At 41.1% G+C, this 18,549-nt stretch overlaps 2 protein-coding genes across 2 annotated transcripts in view; both read left to right on the top strand.

Moving 5' to 3' along the window:
* lrrc49 (leucine rich repeat containing 49) overlaps nucleotides 1-922 on the top strand; it is a gene marked incomplete at both ends in the record, with an annotated part of 34,875 nt that extends 33,953 nt beyond the window's left edge. The window contains one exon of the mRNA XM_084001566.1: nucleotides 707-922. Coding sequence (XP_083857692.1) covers nucleotides 707-922 — 216 coding nt within the window. The remainder of the gene's footprint in view (nucleotides 1-706) is intronic.
* A 6,748-nt stretch (nucleotides 923-7,670) lies between these two features.
* The window catches only part of thsd4 (thrombospondin type 1 domain containing 4), a gene marked incomplete at its 5' end in the record, with an annotated part of 41,884 nt that continues 31,005 nt past the window's right edge, over nucleotides 7,671-18,549 (top strand). Inside the window, 6 exons of the mRNA XM_084001714.1 lie at nucleotides 7,671-7,699; nucleotides 7,952-8,018; nucleotides 9,242-9,558; nucleotides 10,982-11,411; nucleotides 12,234-12,336; nucleotides 13,783-13,919. Of these exons, the coding sequence (XP_083857840.1) occupies nucleotides 7,671-7,699; nucleotides 7,952-8,018; nucleotides 9,242-9,558; nucleotides 10,982-11,411; nucleotides 12,234-12,336; nucleotides 13,783-13,919 (1,083 nt within the window). The remainder of the gene's footprint in view (nucleotides 7,700-7,951; nucleotides 8,019-9,241; nucleotides 9,559-10,981; nucleotides 11,412-12,233; nucleotides 12,337-13,782; nucleotides 13,920-18,549) is intronic.

Here is an 18,549-nt window from a genome sequence, read left to right as displayed (position 1 = left end):
GGTTGGATGTGCTGTCTGAGATTCTTTTCTGCTCACCAGAGTTATCTACATGTAGGTGTCTTTAGCCTTCCTTTTAAGACAAACAAACAACAACAAAAACAAAACATAACCAAACCAAAACATACCAAACATGTATCCCAGCATCTCAGCCATCATGGCCTTTTTTCTTGATGGAAAGCCAGCAGCACCACTAAAGCAGTTTTAATCCAATGCTATTACTTAATATCCATCCACTGAAGATGAAGTGGTTCATTTAGAGTTTGTGTAAGTGCAGATCACACACACATCTTCTGGTCTGGTGTTGCTCTTGTGTCTGTGCCTCCCATCCAGGTCAGCTCTTTGTCAGCCTGCTTGGATGCACATTTTCATTCATCTACTGTACACTTAAAATATATTATTCCAGTTAATTCTTTAGACAGACATTCATTAGACTTTTAGCCTTAGGCAACATGTACTGTAAGTGGGTATAATGACATAGTGTCATTGTTTTTATTGTTTCAGAGACACTTTTACTCCTTAACATATGCAGTGGCTCTGGTGGCGGCCAATATTTTCACCAATTTTTTTTTTCTTTTGCAGCATTGTGGGACTCTTCTATGACAACCTTTTGTCACTATTGTACAACACTTGGAGGCAATATCCACACTTACCATAATGTCATTATATAATTTCAACCAAATTAACATGACTTGTCTTTTCCACACAGGAGGGCACAGTGGAGTCATCGGAGCGAGCTGCCACAATAGAGCAGTACCTCCAGGAGTTGGTCCAAAGGGCGTCAGACACCAATCTGAAGGGTGAGGCTCTGCACAAGCTCTGGCCCGCCATGTTTGCAGAGATGGTGAGGGACTGTGTGTTGGAGATGAGGGACCGAGCGGCCTTCCGCCAAGCCAGCCTTGCAAAGCTCTCTGAGACCAAGTGAAGAGGACCAAAGGTTCACTCTTTCATCATACACACACACAGACACACACACACACCCGAGCACATGTGGACATTGTCTCCAGGCAGCCTCCAGTCTCAAATGCCATCAATAACACATCATCACTTAGTGACTTTATCAGTTATTTAAGTATTGGGAAGAGAGGGGTGTATTCCCTCAGTGTGTGGGAAACTCTTTTCTTAAGATAGATGTAAACAGGTTTAAAGATATTTAAATGAACTGTCATGACAAAGGCATCTTGATTGAATGTAGATTTTCACTGAAAAGGCGCTGTCTGATTCTTCAGTGCTTAGAGCTGTAACGTACTTGAAGAAAGTTAAAGGGACTTAGAGACTCACTCTGCGTTGTGGTCCCTACGGAGCATCCTCTGCACTTTAAAAGCCTTCTGAATGATCCCTCTTCACCATTACCGCCATCAGCTGAAAATGATCAGGGTCTCTTTTGTCGAGACCAGAATGATTTTTCTGTGGCTTAAATCTTGTTTAATTGCATTCATCTCTCACTGTTTTTCCTGCCTGACATAAAAGGAAGGACACAAACATGGACAATTACTTTTCTTTGTTTACCACTAATTTTCTGTATTGTACTTAGTATTAAAAGATTCTGTATTAACACGCAGGTTGTGTATATGGCTTACATAATTGTTTTCCCCAGAAATGTTTTTACAGGAATGACGAAATCAGGCATCCAGTCAGTCCACATGAGCTGTTTTGCCACAGGTTGTAAAGTACTGTATGTTGAAACTTATATACCTACAGTACATACCTTTTGGTTCCTCTCTTAGGACATTTGATGGACAGCATTAGCAACACCTCACAGACCACTGGTCTCCCGTGTGGCAGAGGCATACAGAGTGTGTGTGTATGTGTGCTAGGTGGTCCAGATACCAAGAAGGGTCCCCCAGGTCGTGTGAGCTCATACTGGAATGTCCCTGAAGGCGTAGATGCAGCACCAGCTCCTCACCACCTGTTCCTGCTCTCGTCACTCAAACCAACCTGCAAAACGTTTTAACCCTTGTTTAATCAGGAATGTCAGGTGGAGAACACACCGCCAACCTGGAGGAGTGGCTGCAGGGGGATGAAGTGTTAAACGGTTCCAGACACACACACACAAAGAAGTTGACAGGTACTGTTGTCCAATGTCATCCACTTCACTGGAGATCAGTGTCTTGCTCAAGGGTATGTGATTTTAAGACAACATTGGGTTGTATGTTGAATGAGTTAGTCTCCTCCTAGTTGCCCTTTTGGTTTGCAGTGGCATTAGGCCCCAACAGGTCCCAAGTTATCAGTGAATGTGGATAGTTTGGAAAGTCATGTTAGAGGCTTCTACTGTATAATACCATACATACAGAAAACATACACATTTTATTCATTTTTCAGAAATGTTGAGAATATGCGATTTAATATGCTGGAAATGTGTCTGTCCAGATCACCTACATAAGTCCAGCAAGTTCATTATTTGCCTGAATTAGAAGACAAAGACAAATACCCAAACATGCTGAGTTGGGAGTATTATTGTTTAAAATGTAGCTTTTTCTGGGGCAAATTTCCCTTGAAGATCTCATACAGTACAAACACGAAAACTGAATGTTTTGAATTCTGCTTTGACAAGAAACCGTTCGATGTGAAAGTCTGCAATCAAAGAGCTACAACAAGTTTATTTTGAGCTACTCTGACAAACAGCATTGCTTTGTGCTGACACATGCAGTTGTTTTATGGGACTACGGCTGTCAACATCTTAAGAGACGTCTAGTCCCAAAGGGCTGACTGAACTCCATGACGAGTGACAGCATGCAGACACAGAGACAGGGAGTAAGAATAATGTCTCATCGCTTGGAAAGCAGTTTGGGAGTCCAGACAGCGTGGTACTTCCCGAAGCCCACACAGTTAACTGGGCTGAACACTTTAACCTGAAGTCCATATGTCTTGGTGAGTGATTATCCCCAATCAATCTGTTGCTCAAATTAAAGATGGTGTTGTTTTGTTGAGCCATACACATTCACGATACACATCTTGCATTTTGGCATAGAGTGAGGGCAGTGCTCTAGATGACATTCAGCACATGAGAACAAGTCAGGTGCCCACATCCATTTATACACACAACATATTTGTCTAGATGTGTTTTTGACTTGATTCTTAGGTTAGGTTATTACATTCATTTTACGGAGGCATTTTTTAGGCTCATGTGACACATCAAAGCAGTTGTTTTGTTCCAGTCACAACAGCACCACATAAGGAGATCAGCCAAAAGGTCCTCCGCTAATGAAAAGCAAAACAGTGCAGTACGTGTGCAAACCCGTGAAGGGAGCATACTGTACTGTACATTCAAGGAACTACAGAATTATACTTTATAATTTCAGCTGGAATGGTGATTTTTGCACTTTATCTTCACTTAAAAAAACATAAAATTATGATGATAATGTGATTTTTGTTGAATCTTGTACCAAACAAACATATTCTTTCACATCTGGAGGATGCAGTTTGTAAGCTGAGGTGTCGCTGTGGCACCACACAATGCACACAATGTGACTCGTTTACGCTTGATAGTATGTAGTAAGTTTATATGCAAGAAGAGGGTTAAAGCAATAGTAGGAGAGCAGCATTATTGCACAAATATGGACTTACTGAGAGACTATGGCCATGTAATATTATCTTCACAATTTGTGTTTGGCTGAATGATGAGCAATAAACCTAAGCACTGGTTTGGAGACTGCAGTGTTGATGTGCTTGACCCTCTGATAGTCTGAAGACATGGCTGCCAATTCGTTCCACCTCACAGAACCAACTATTAGTTTCTCCTGGAATGAACCAAGAGCATTGTTTATTGTATGGGATACACTGCAAAAAATCTCAAACTGGAATTTCACTGTTTAAAACCTGTTTTATATAATCAAGATTAAATGGAATTAGATCAAAAAGTAATATAGTGACTGCAAATCATATTATAGTATCTTAGTAGTACAAATATTACTTTAAATCAAACAATTATATTTTAACCCATTATTATAGTATTAGCATACTGTAAAATATTGTTGTCTACTTTGGTGACTTTTAGATGTACTTTCTTTTCCAGGATAGATTATGTCCAGTGGCAAGTCGATGCAAATTTACAGTGACTCGCCTCTCCAAATCTTGTCAGGAGCTGCCTTCAATGGGTCATCCGGAACAGTAGTTCATTAACAGTGCAGTAATTGGAGGCTTGTTTGCCTGTGAAGAGTTTGAAAACATTGAGGTTAAAAGCACATTCCTGAGCCACAACATCATCTCCAGTAAGTGCCATTAGGACTCTACAGACACATCCATAGATACAGTACATACTGCATATGCAGTAATTATTAAAATAGCTTTTACAGTGGACTACTAGATTGATTCATGGTTACAGATATACTGATAGATTGCACAGTACTGACAGATTTTGCTGGTAACATAATGAAGCCACTGTCAGGCCAGCACAGCGTATTTATAGACAATGGCAATAATGAGATATATACAGTGTGTCACATAATTTGGTGTAAACCACTGAACCATGCATAGAGCACTCAAATAAAACAAAGAGGCTAAAGACAACAATACACCACTTATTCCGGTTAATGAAAATTGTAAACAATCAGTCTCAGTGATTGCATCCTGGGGTGAAATATAACTACACCCCACTACTGTGAATCATGTGTCCAATATTGAGACCAGCATCAGAAATTAAGTCCCTTTTTTATTTCAACAAGTTTAAATGTATCGAGTTTTGTTTATCTGTTTTAGACACTAATGTAACCCCTGAGACTAATTGCAGACGTGCTCAGTAGATTATATAGACCACCTTCAATCTTCCTGGATTATGTTTTAATTTAGAAGAATATACAGTTGTACAGAGAGGAATGCAGAGATCAGCCATTACAGGCAGAGAGTGAAAGGAGTGCATCCAATGTGTCATCAACTTCGAAAATTACTTTTTCATCTGCATAGTACCTGCTTGGCAAGACTCCAAACAGGGTAGGAGGAAATACATATACCCTACAATGTATAATTATAATAATCTATAATTTATTCTATGCACCAATGATTTGTAAAATGTGATCTGATCTTCATAGTCAAGCATAGACAGTGGGCTCATACTAAAACCAAACAATCTTTTGTGCCCTAGATGTCTGTGATGTCTGGTGTGAACAGCTCTCTGAGGTCACTCCACATCAACTTTGTTTCATGATGAATTCTTTCTTTTTTTTAAGTCTCCGCTTTAATTTGAGCTACATCAAAGAGAGAAAGAGCTGCGTGGGAGATGTAGCTCGTGGGTCTAGTTCTGAAAATAGTTGGACATTTACATGAAGTCAAACTAAATCATTACAATGATAATAATTAATTCATCAGCATTGCGACCAATTTAGTGAGTTGTGGATATTCCACCTATTTATTCGGAAAAGATCTTTTGCTTCGACCACCATATCAATTTAGGGTAATTGCCCTGCTGCCTTCACTACCATGTTGGTGGTTTTGAGCTGTGTTTTTTTCTCCACACCTTCCTGATTCCATTATTTTGAGAGATTCATTTTGTCTATGAGGTTTTTTGTTTGTTTTGATTCTCAAGTTTTGAGATTTACAATGGATTTATTTTTTTGCAGTGAATCCTCTGACTCAGTCTTCTTGATCGTTGACAAGGAAACCTGCATCTACATCCTGGAGCCTTGCCATGCAGTCATAAAGGATTTTTCTGCTCCATGAAAGTGATTTACCGCTCATCCACAAAACTTGTGCTTGTCAGTCCACAAGGTCATTTGCCATTTCCTGGTTTCCCTGTACACACCTGCCTTTTCCAGAATACCCATCTGTTGATCTTGGCAAACTGACTACTATTGATATCTCTCTGATAAATATTTGCTTTTCTTTTTTTTTTGCTCATTATCTTCTTCACTTGCATGGTCACGTCTGTACTCCTCTACTCTTTCTTTACTCCAGGACAACTCTGCCTGAATCTAAATGCCAACTCTGAACTCTGAACCAAATCTGAAACACTTTGATGCGTGAACTAAACACACACACTGCTGCTGAAACATCAAGTAAGGTGTTTAAAAGGGCTATAACTCCCACATGGTACTTTCATTATCATCATAATCCCACTCAAATTAAAGATGAGACTTGGCACCTTGATGTATCTTTGTTTTACTGCAGATCTAGTTTGCTAAAGTGTAGAATCGAAATTGTTCAGACTTGCAGTCATTTGCGATTTGGATGAGCTGTCTGTCTCTCTAATCCTGCTGCAGCAACACAAAATACCTACAGTGGCTATACTGCTGCTGTTACTTGAGTGATTGATGCTTAAAAGCTCCTTAAATGCACCATCGATGCTGCTGGTATAGCTCTCAGAGCTTTGGCTTCACGGCAGCTGATAAATGAAATCATTACCTGTCTGTGGCTCCACTTTGGACAGCTTTGACAGACTGTTGTACTCTCACTCTCCCTCTATGGGAGTGCAGCACTCGCGCAATGGACAGAGAGGGGAGGCACACACACCTACATATTTACATGGCACACACACTCAGTCACGCTCAAAGAGAAAGTGGTAGTTGCGGCAGGGGGCGCAGCAGAGGTTTGTTTTCTCTCAGCCGTGTCCGTTTTCAGCTTTCTGTCATTCCTTGACTTTGCGCGTAAAAGCAGGAATGCTGGAGTCACCATGATGACCAGAGCCCGGAGTCTGTACTGCGCCAGTACTTAACTCAGCCCAGCAGCCCAGAATACGGATTCACTGATTTGCATGGCTTAGCACCAAAGCTGTTGGAGGGAAACCCTGCACTTCCACTTGGATTACTGTTTCGACCATGAGGATATCTGCGCTTGGAGATGGATCTGTGAACGCGACAGTGTAAGGTACACTGGTTAGAAAGTACAGTGAAGTAGCAAACACTTCACTGTACCCGCATCAAAAACATACAGGTATGTCGGCGCATCATATGTGGGCTGTTATTACTTGGTTTCGATTCTGCCATAACTGCAACATCATCATCATCAACAACAACAACAACAACAATAACAATACTTCTACTAATAATAGTCATAATAAATCAAATAATTACATTAATTAAATCAAATTATCCACTGTGATATTTGCAGAGTTAGACAGTGTGTCTGCTGTGTCGCATGTATTGTTTTTCTTCTGGATAAGCCACTGCAGAACTCGACCCTCCTGTCTGGTTCAGTGAACTTAATTTAGACAAGTAGCAAAGTAGGGCTGAGTTATATTGTCTGGGGTGAGAGGTGAAAGTCCTTCTCTAAGTGGACCTCAGCCCTGCTGTTCAGGGGGTGGCGGTTTTTCAGCAGGGATTCCTCCCTCATTAGGAGCCAGAGGTCAGAGAGGTCAACTTACATGGTCAAGTGGGTAGAAGTCGTTTTTTTGTTTTTTTTTGTTTTGTCTGTCAGTGTCTTGATGGAGTGAATAAGTGATGTAGAGGTAGGACTGAAATTTGTGGCAATCCGGTACAACCACTTGTAAAGTATGTAATTTACATTTTCAATGTTCTTCACTTGTCATCCAGACTAAAATGATGGATACAATCTACTGTATGTTATTCTGTAGCTGGATATTGATTATACAGAGTTAAAGTGAATTGTCTCCCCTGTCTCTGGGCTGGGGCCACATGGACAGTATTTATGTTGAAAATGTTAGTGCCACTCAGATGTGCTGTGTTGCTAATGTAAACTTCTCTCTGTACACATAAGTATCCATACATAAGAATCCGGGAGCTATGTGGGGAGCCTGTGTCTGGATTTTCAGGTAATGTGTGTGTGATTGTTCCAGTAATTGATAACATTTAATGTAATTTGATTTGATTTATGTGCATTCATTTTTTTTCTTGAATGCTGATGTGTCTGTGTTCCTATTTTTCGTCTGACTACCTCATGTGCTGACTGTGTATAAATGTACCATTTTAACAACAGGAATATTCTCATACTGCAGCATTAGAATATTCCAGTTGAAAAAAATCTACCAGTATTACCAATAATCACTTCTGTGTTTTGTCGATAGAGTTTCTGTGCTGCTGCTGGTCTGGTCAGACCCCCTGGACTGCCAACACACAACAGACCACAGGAAGGTGAGCAGCAGATGTGCAGCAGGTGGTGCTACTGGAAACAAATAAATCTGTGTTCAGACATGTGTGATCTGTTTGATATGCTCACTCTCATGATAACGGACCTCCCTCAAATAGGGAGTTTAATCGCACGATTGGCACTGGTGAGTGGAATGCTTGATTCGAAAGATGGCATGCATGATCGTGTCTTGTTAGCATAGCCGAACGCCAATCTCAGGTTCTATATTTTCATTCCACCTTCTTGTTTCCCACTGTGTGTAAACAGCGAGAGTGTTGCCAGGAGGAACTTGACCAGGGTGCTAATCTGTCGGGTTGTAATGAGAGAGTGAAAAGTTGTGTTGATTGCAGGGAAACACAGACGGCTGATGTCAGCAAAACACCTCTTGAACTCTGGAGCCACAGGAACTTCAGGGATGCAGCTAGTGGGTGCACCAAAGCATGAAGCTGACTGACAGATGAACCATCTAGTCGGTTTGTGGGGGGTTGGTTAGAGTCAGCGCCATGTGTTTCCACCAGGAGTCCAGCTGTGTGACCTATGGCTGACACAGGAGATGACAGTGGCGTTGAGTTACAAAGGCTGAAGCGGGGCGGAGGAGGAGGAGGGAGCTCTGGGGTCTCTCTGAATAGCTGCACAGTCTGATTGACAGCCGAAGAGCTCCCTGCCAACTGTCCCCACTGCTTCTGTATTCTCTTTCCATCCGCTAAAAGTCAAAGGCAGTTGAGCTTTTACTACGGCCATGTGTGCCCAGAGAGGTTGCTGTGAATAGAGACAAAGTGCTTCTTAAAGAGCAGGATTTCCACGCGGCTCCACAGATAAAGCCGGTTTGGCACAGGCGTCTTGCTGGCAGGTTCCTCAAACAGAGAGCGCAGTGATCACTGCTAATACAGCCCTGGCAGAGCAGCACAGAGGGATAGAGTCAACAGTGAGAAACGCAGGTAGCCAATAGGGGATAGGCCACTAACAGACACCCACTAATCAGCCAAATCAGGGCTTTATGACCATGAACAGAGGTCTGTTTCATAAACATCGGTGGGAGGCGGGAGCAGGATAGTCATGTTGATGAGATGAGGTCACCGACTTGAGCTTTTGTAGAGGGCTATGATCTGAGGAGATTAAAGTCATGTTGATGGAAGCTTTCCATCAATCCCTGGCATGCACGTCTTGTGTCACTATCCTGTTTCTTTACACTTGTGGTATAAGCAATTGTTGTTTTGTCTCCATACAGGTTCCTCAGAGGGCAGACCTACAACAAGAGTTCAGGGCCGAGCAGGGAGAAGTTCAAGGCTCCTGGGGCACCTGGGGGCCCTGGTCCACCTGCTCCCTGACCTGTGGAAGAGGGGTACAAGAGCAGAGCAGGCCCTGTCTGCCTGTTTATACTCCATCCCTGTACCCCTCAAGAGGAGCTGGAGGTCATCCTGAACAACCAGGCCATGTTATCTCAGCCCTGCAGCCAACATTTCCCCTGCACAGGGATACAGGCAGGCCTTCCAACAGCAGCAGTCGCGGGGAACTGATGAGAGGGACTCGACCAGGTGGACAAAGGTACCGTTATCAGTTATGATGATGGGTTTGCTTCTGGCAAGAAATCAAACAAGTTTAAATCGCTTGAATTTTCTTACCAACTTACCAAGACTGTTCATTATTTCACTTTAGATAAAACATTTAAATACAGATAGATAACAAAAGTATAAAGTTGAATAAATGATTGGAGAAGTGAAGAATGCCAATGCTTCTATACAGGAAACGCAGTGTGTGATGAAATTAAAATAATGTAAATTGCAAGAATGGTGGTCCACAAACTTGTAGAATTAATGTGAGGTAAAATGTCAGGCCATTTGTCACATGTGTGGCTGCAGTGTCACACCCTGCCTTATGAATGCTGTTCACCAACTCACTCGGCCTCTGTCTACTGAGAGGACATAGAAGACAGACAGGTGAGTGGTGTCAGCTGGGTCCACATATCCTCCCATTCAGAACACGTTGTTGTTGGGGCTGTCAGGTGGTCCCTGGCACCCCACCAACTCGCCTATGCTCATCACACCAGTCAGGAAAGATGGCAAACTATGATTGGTCAAAGTCCAAAGTGGAGTCTGCCAGGTCTCTTGACCAAGAGATTATGACTAATTATTCTGACACATTGAACATCGATTTTAGCCTGATTCTGGCCTCAGCTGACAGCTTGTCCATGTTGGTTTCTCCTTTACTGTACTTTGTGGCCCATCTGTAGCTTCCTGAACAAGTTGCCCCGCACATGGATAAACTCATTTGTAATTATCATCTGGGGAAAACACTTCTCTGAATTGACTGAAGAAATGCTGTAAAATATATCTTGCAATTTATTTCATTGTTGCAATGATTATTGAGGAGCACTTCGTATTTTTTCAGGATTGTAGCTCTTTGTTTTAGTTTGCGAGTCCTTAAACAGCCTGTGCTGCTTCGCTGCATGCTGAGCATCCTGATCTAAAAGTGACTCTTTGGAGCCATCACCATGGGCCATCTGACTGCCCTCCAGTGGAAAGCTAGTCTTTTATGGATAGAGTCAAAGACTCGGCTTGTGCTTGGCAGCTTTGCGACCTCCTTCCTGTTGTGCTTGCCCTTAAACAAACAGCACTGACAGCTGAGTAATGGGGGGTTGTTTGAGTTGGAATCCAAGAAGCCAAATAACAACAAAAGTGCCCAGAATTGTGCTACTGGGATCCTACAGAAGTGTTTCTCTAAAGTTATAGGTTGGATGAAGCTCCCTGACAGATTTCTCAGTCACTGAGGGAATTTAGCTAAAACATCCCTCATAGAAGAGGAAACTGATCCAGATGAGCCCTGCTGTGTAGTCTGTGGTTGGTTTTACGAGGATAATTACTGTTTACGTACATATACAGATGTAGGTAACTGTGTTGGTCTAGATATGATGTGATAAGTACATTGTCACTGGTTTAGCTGTGGATCTCTTGTATGTTTATGTCCTCAGGAGGGTCAATCAAATCATCCCAGGGAGGTATGGCTATGGGAGAGCTCCTTATGTTGCTCCTTTGCAGAAAGACACAAGCCAGGTCTCTGAGACTGCCCGCACCCACAGACAGAGACGCTCTCCTGCCGCTGATGCCCACCACCCTGCTGCCAGAGGCCACGGTGGCCACAGGTCAAACAACCTGGGCCCCCGAAACAACCTCCATCACTACAGTAGACCCTACATGCAGCCCAGGCCACAGCAGCCCAGAAATAACCAAGTGTGGGCCCCCCTCTACCAGCCTGGTTCAACCAGCCCTGCCGAGGAGCAGGAGCTACAACCAGGCAGTCAGACCTCTGGGCCCCAGCAGCACCACGAGAGACCATATAACCCTTTGCCTTCTTCTTTCTGTACTGGAGAAGCTGCTCACTACAGGATCTGCAACAGTAATGTATGCAACATTTTCTTATAATCAGTAGGTTGGCAAATTATTTACAGTAATTCAGATCTGTGCAGTCACATAATTATTAGGTGATTTGTCTGTAGAAAAAAGAACATGCATGTTTCATACTGTTGTACCTGGAAGTACTGCTGGAAAAATATGTAGTTTTACACTCACACAAAACTGGAATACATGTTAGAAGATGTCCTCTGTAGACAGTTCCCTCCTTAACTTGACCTGGCTCGCCCAGGCCACGTTTGCTGTGAGATTTAAACCTACATTATTTTGGATTGAAATGTTTGTTAGAATTTAAAGTTATTCAATACAAATGCAAAAATATTTTTCATTGGCAGCTTCAGTAAAAAAAACAAACCTTACAAATTAAACCACAGCTCTAATGCGCCAGTGTGCAGATGAGCTTTGCTTATCTGATTCACAGGTACGGAATCCACCCTGTGCATTAAAATAAATTTAAACACTGTCTGGTTCTGTATATTGTCTCTGGTGTGTGATGACACAGATATTCAAGCAAAGTAAAGCAGACCAGGGGCTTGTTTAGACAAAGGAGATATGAAGAGGCACGAGGGAGATTGAGTTTCACTGGCGAGCCTTCATAAATACTGGAATCTGACGACTTTTGGCAAGAAAGAATGAGCCACAAGTGGAGGGTTGAAGCAGTTAAAACAGAGGAGGTTGACTCCAGCAGTCAATCAGTTGCTATGGAGCATGACAATGAGAAATGTGAGCTTACTGCAGTTACAAAAGGATTTACCTGTTGCACTTTGGATCTCTCTCTGTCTGTGTGTGTGTCTGTGTCTGGTCCATCCACAGGCCTGTCCTCCATCCAGCAAACACATCAGGGCTGTTCAGTGTTCTTCCCACAACAACCAGCCTTTCATGGGCAGACTGTACGAGTGGGAACCTTTCAATGAGGGTAGGTCATACTTCCATGTATGTATAGAAGCAGCACATGTATGCATGTAAACCATATTACTATGTGCGGCTGCTGCTCATGACAATCAGTGGTAATGGAGATCTAAATAAATGCCCAAAAGGAAAGCACACAATTATGTCGTAACTACAGAAAAAACTCCACATTATGGCAAAGAAGTTGTACTGTAAAGAAATAATGAGGCTTAGAGTGTACATCCATGTACGATTTTTAGGATGCTAATGTGCACTCACATTTGTTCATCACATTATCATCTGTCATATTACTTTTTCACCTTGACCGATATGAACTAAGGTGTGCTGTGATCTAAGGCCTGCAGTATGTCACCTGTCTGTAGCCTCATAAATAAATGCTAATTCATACAAAGTCTCTGACCTTACTCACCTGAAGTATCCAGGCAACAGTCAAAACACCACCTGAAATGTCATTTCCCTGAGAACACTAATGGAAATAACAGTCTCCAAATTAATATCCTGTCAAACAGATGTGTATTTTGAGATGGTGTCTTTGTCCCGCAGCTTTGACTGACGGGTAATGCAGATGTAAAGATTAAATAACTTTAGATAGATATATGAGTTTTGATTATTTGACACCCATCTTGAACAGTGTTTAAACATACTCTTGTGTATTGGTCTAAGAAATACCTGTTTTTGGGCTTATAGTATCTACGGTAATTGATTAAGCACCTGAACAAAATGGAAAGAACAGGGAACAGGATGCTTTCATTGCTGTCTTTGTGTTTTCTTGCTCAGTTGAAATCAAAGAGCTGGTTTAAAACAATATTTTTGTACTGTGAGGTCACGTTTTATTGCTCGTTCAACCTCTTTGGCTGCATTTATTGCTTTGTTATAGCAACATCATGAATTTGTATTCACAATTTCAAAATCATTTTGAATTTGTTAAGCACACTTATAACCTACTTTACCCTAACCCTTAACATTATACCTATAACTATGTAATGTTGCCATTCACTGCAAGCACTGGAACACATAGATAGTTTTGAATTTAAGTTCTTTGAATGACTGAAATTAAACTTATAATTTGAATCTGACGGAGTTTAACCTTAGGGGAAGACGCAACAAGACCTGCATACTGGTTTGATTAGTGCTGTAGTTAATATAATGTGACACAGCAGCCTGCATGTTGCGCAAAGTTTTCACTATTCTCTACAAATTCAACTATTTAATACTTTACATAGCTAATAAATACTGAGTTTTAATTTATGACATAGTGTAGTCACAAAGATGAATGAATGGAGACATTTTGGCGCTACATGTAAAGATGATTCATTTGTCTGATGACATATTCCTTTGAATGTCTGTTTTGTGTTCTGTTGCCCTTCTGTGTTTTGTCACTTCTTGCTATGAAACACACATGTTGTCAAAATGTCTCTGGGTACATACAATAGTCTAATAAATCTCCCCTTAGTTCCTAGGGATCAGCATTGTGAACTCAACTGCCGGGCCATAGGGTTCAGGTTCTACGTGCGGCAGTCAGACAGGGTGATTGATGGGACGCCATGTGGACAAAATGACTCCTCTCTCTGTGTGGTGGGCAAGTGTACGGTAGGCTTTTTTTTTTTTAATCTCAAAAAGAAACTTTTCCAGAATAGGTTTTGTTTTCTTTATCATCATGCTTCATTTCCATACAGTTTAATGTATTTACAGTACAGTAAGCAGTCAGCATTTTACTACTGTTTCACTCTTGGGCACTGCACAGCTTCATAGAGGTTGTTAGGTGCCAAGGACTTAATGGATTTAATGTGCAGATTTGACTCATGAGGATTTAATGCAGCAGCCCCCCAGTCACAAAGCTGCTTCTTTTATCCAACAACTGTCCTCAATTGTGAGAAAAAATAATGCAGTCATGTATTTTGTCTTTTGAAGATGCTGGCATGAACTTGCTCAAGTTTTGTTTTTGCCGGTCAGCATTGTTGTTGGAATCCTGTGCCACTCACATTTTAATACCCATGAAAGAGTGTTCAATAAATAAATGGACATGAAGGATGGAAAGACACTTAATGAGCAAAACCAATAATGGATAACTACTCCCAACCAATATGCATAATACAAATACTTTTGTTGAGTAATACTAGTTCAAGTTTGACAATGAGGCACTTTTCTGTTCGGTTCATCTCTTTATCTCCTATATCCATAGACAGTAGCCTAATAAAAACTCGCTCAATCGAAACTCACTATGTCAATAGCATGTGTGACTATATCTTGTGTAAAACCCAGCTGGCACTGGCAAATACTTAAAGCAGAAGTAAGTGATCCGGTCGTTTTGGCTAACTTCTTGTCAGCCGATGGAGTTAGCAGTCCCCGCCCTCGTCATGGATCTATTGGTCCTCGTCCCTACGTCACCACATTCACGCGCATCCCTTGGCTGCACACACAGAGAGGACCGCCCCTTTATGCCGTTCTCTCTCCTCATTGGATAAAGGTTGTAGGATACAAGGAAAGTTTTCTCCTCGGCTTACAGCAGAGCAGAGTGACTGACAGACCCGTGTTTACAGTACGACCAAACACTCTATATAAGTGATTGCCATCGGAAGATGTAACTATTTAAGACTTATATTAACACAAACGTTCCGCTTACTTCTACTTTAAGATCTTCTACGTTACTTTGGATTAAAATTGGATTGAGTTGAAAAATATTTAATACATTTCTTTCTATTGGCAGTTTCAGTTAAAAAAAACAAAACAACCAGCAGCTGCACTGCACAGGTGTGTGGATAATTATGGCTTATCTGTTTCACAGGTACAGAATCCATCCTGTGCCTTAAAATAAATGTAAACACTGTCTAGGTCTGTATGTTGTCTATGGTGTGCAATAACACAGATATTCAAGCAAACTAATGTGGCTCCGGTAAGTCCGGTATGCATGTTAAACCAGACGTAGTGATACTGTGAGCAGCAGAGGGCACCACAGCATAAGCGTGAGATCCTTGGATGTAATGTGGAGGAGTGAAGTGCAGGTCAGAGGAAGTTTCTGCACCCCCTGGGCCAAAGCAGGAGATCTGGGATCTCAATGTAGGACATATTTGTACTTTTGACCCCATATTTAATACACACCATGAAAACACACCTGTGAGCACAGAGTTGGAACGACATGAGTCGCTGTGTGGGCCCTGCTTATGGCTGGCTATGTATTCACTGTGGTGGATTCATTTTGACATTCTTTTGATCAGGGTTTAACTCAGACAAATATGTTAAAGGTCATTTCCAGTTGCTTGTGCTGCCCTTGCTGTGTTAACCTCGTGTATTTCACATGCACTGTAATCCAGCAACAATCTTTGCAACATTAGGATTTAATCAAGATAGAAAACCCTCTGATCTCTCATTTTGGCCTTGATCACATTTTCACTGTTAACGGACTCGACTGTGATCTTTCATGTGAGTAGGGTTGAAACTAAATTGTGAGTCATGAGTCTAATTCGAGAAATGACACAAAAATTAATCATTTATTTTCATGCCTTATTTTAGGATTCAAACTCACCAGCAGTCCTTCAAGAAAGAGATATTTTTTTCCCACAACTCATTCCCCGCAGAGATTTTCTCAGCTGGTCTAGCCATTTGAACTGGAGATCACCCAATGTTAAAGCCAAGAGATAATGTAAAAACATCTGGATAATTGAATTTGAAGCCGGGCTGCTTGATTGAAATTAAACGATGATTATGGAAACTGATAAGCTTTTGTAGGTGGTACTGTGGGCTCTGCTCTCTTCTCCACCAATACAAGGACAGTAGATACGTACCCTGCCAGATGGAATATACAGAGTACACAATGAGATGTCAGTGCAACTATAGATTGTACAGTATAAAAGACCATAACAGGGGGAGGCTGGGCTGGTAGAGGGAGTTAGCAGTACAGCTATTCAGCAGCAGCCGCAGCAGCTTGGAGTATTATGGAGCCACCGGAAAGAATGGCGGTTGGCAGCTCAAACTGATTATTTGAAGTGTCAGTCATCATTGTTGACTGTCTAGATCAGCTGATGGTCAGCTGATTCGTGCACTCTGCTTGACCGATCATGATACTTCACAACTTGTCAAAATGCGAGAAGAATTAAAATTTAGAAAAAAAACCAAAACAATTAAAAATAATAATGCTAAATAATTATAAATTCACTATGAAATAATGAACATTTAGTTTTCACATTCTGTATTACATATTTTTTGCCATGCAGATGCCATGTCTCCACCACTTTGGTTATGACTGAGATACTGTTGGAGCAAAACCTCCAGATGCCTGATTAAAAAAAAAGCCTGAAGAAAAATAAAGATTGCCATAAAATTTTGCACAGACGTTCGAGGTCCTTGGAGGATCTTGTGTTTCTCGTGGTGCCACCATGAGGTTGTCCTTTGTGCTTTAGTGAGAGATGTCCTGACAACTGCTGGATGCAATACTGTAACTTTGCTGCAGATATTTAAAGTCCCTCTAAGGCAAATTGTTTTACTTAGACCCATTGACTTTTTCCCCAATGCCACCAGCAGGTCAAAATACAAAAGTCTGTGATGCTTTGGTTTATGAAAAATAATCGCAAGACTATTAGTCATGTTGTAAAGACTATTTTACTTCGCCTTTAACATTAATCAGCAACAGTTACTGTAGCATACGGATGCATTTACCTCAAAGGATTTCTGTGGCTTAGCAGAAATGTCACCAGGCCCCTTGGATAGTCTATAATACAGTTTTCAGTATGGGCCTTGACAGTCTATAATACAGGCTTGTTAAATGATGACATAATGATTACATAATAATATTGCCATAATATTATTTAATACCTCATAAAAAACTCAAAATATATAAGCATGTGCAATTGACAGCTCAAGTGATGGCGATTAACTGCAATATAATATTCTCGATTACATGGTTTGATTTAATTTTGGACCCCTTTTAGTGTCATATCAATCCCTGTCATGTTATCACATCATTCAGCTGTTAGTTTGTCAGCGGCTAACCATAAAGCTTTGGTTTTCGGGCTGCTGCTCTTATCCATGTGGGATCAGTGCCCTGTTTTACAGTAATCTGGCCCCGGTGGCTTCCAGCTCTGCCCAGGAGCCAACCAGCTGCTGTGGTCAGTAGATGAGGCAGGGATACCAAAGTAGTAAAGTCCACTGGTGTTTTCATTCATTGAGTGAATTTGCTGCATTCTCACTACAACCAAGTCACTTACAAGCATACTGTACCAGATTCCATTTTACAACATGTTTCACACATTTATATGACGTGGTTATTTTTCACTTGTTGCTCTATACTGTAGTCAGCTGAGCTGTGGGTGGAAACCAGACTGTTAACTCCTTTTTTTGACCTGACAAACGACAAAACAAACAAGAAACCAAGATGGATTTGGTGTTTTGGTTTGTATGTTCTATGTTTGATGTTGTTGTGTAACAATGAGACCCTGAACTGTTCTGGTTTTTCAAAGTTCACTTTTCATTGTTCTATTAAATTTATTATAAAAAAATCTGAGTGAGTTTTCCCTCAGATTATGTTGTTGGCTGTTTAAGAACAATAAACCCAGTAAGGTAAACATAAACATGATATTTGTCTATTTGAGCTAAAACACTTCAGTTCTACGTGTAGTGTATTTGTGTCACATATACAAACTAGTACAATGTCCTGAAGGCACTGTGGGTTACGCTCCAACTTGGAGCTCTACCGGCTTCGTAAATGTCTCTGATTCATACCAGATCAAACCACATGATGATGTCCAACTAATTATTCCAATTGAGGTAATCCAGCAGGTCACAGCCTGTCCTTACCGCAGAGATACTGCAGTACTGCTTCAGCTTTCTATAGAACATTTTTTCTTTATGTTTTCATTATGTTGAAAGTATGCTATTTTTAGAAGTAGGTATTGGTGGTGGGGGGCCTGGTAGAGCACGTACTATTAAGGTTTGTCAGGGGCCTGGGTTTGAGTCAGACCTGTGGTGCTTTGCTTTGGATACAATAATAAAGACTTAGAAAGGAATAGGTACTTATATATTTTGCTTCCAAATACATTACACTCGTTATATACTATACTGTATGAGTTTTTGAGTTTTACATTTTAAATGCCACTTGCTATAGAGTTTGACAAATATTTTAGTCCCTCTTGAAGCATGTATGACTATTATTGTCATAAATATATATTTCCACATACTACTAGATTTGTTGTGTTCCACTTCACATTATTTTTTATGGCCTAACTTC

The sequence above is a fragment of the Trachurus trachurus genome (assembly GCF_905171665.1).
Source record: "Trachurus trachurus genome assembly, chromosome: 3".
Lineage (NCBI taxonomy): Eukaryota > Metazoa > Chordata > Actinopteri > Carangiformes > Carangidae > Trachurus > Trachurus trachurus.
The sequence above is the reverse complement of the archived record's forward strand: the minus strand, read 5'-3'. Positions and strand labels throughout refer to the sequence as shown.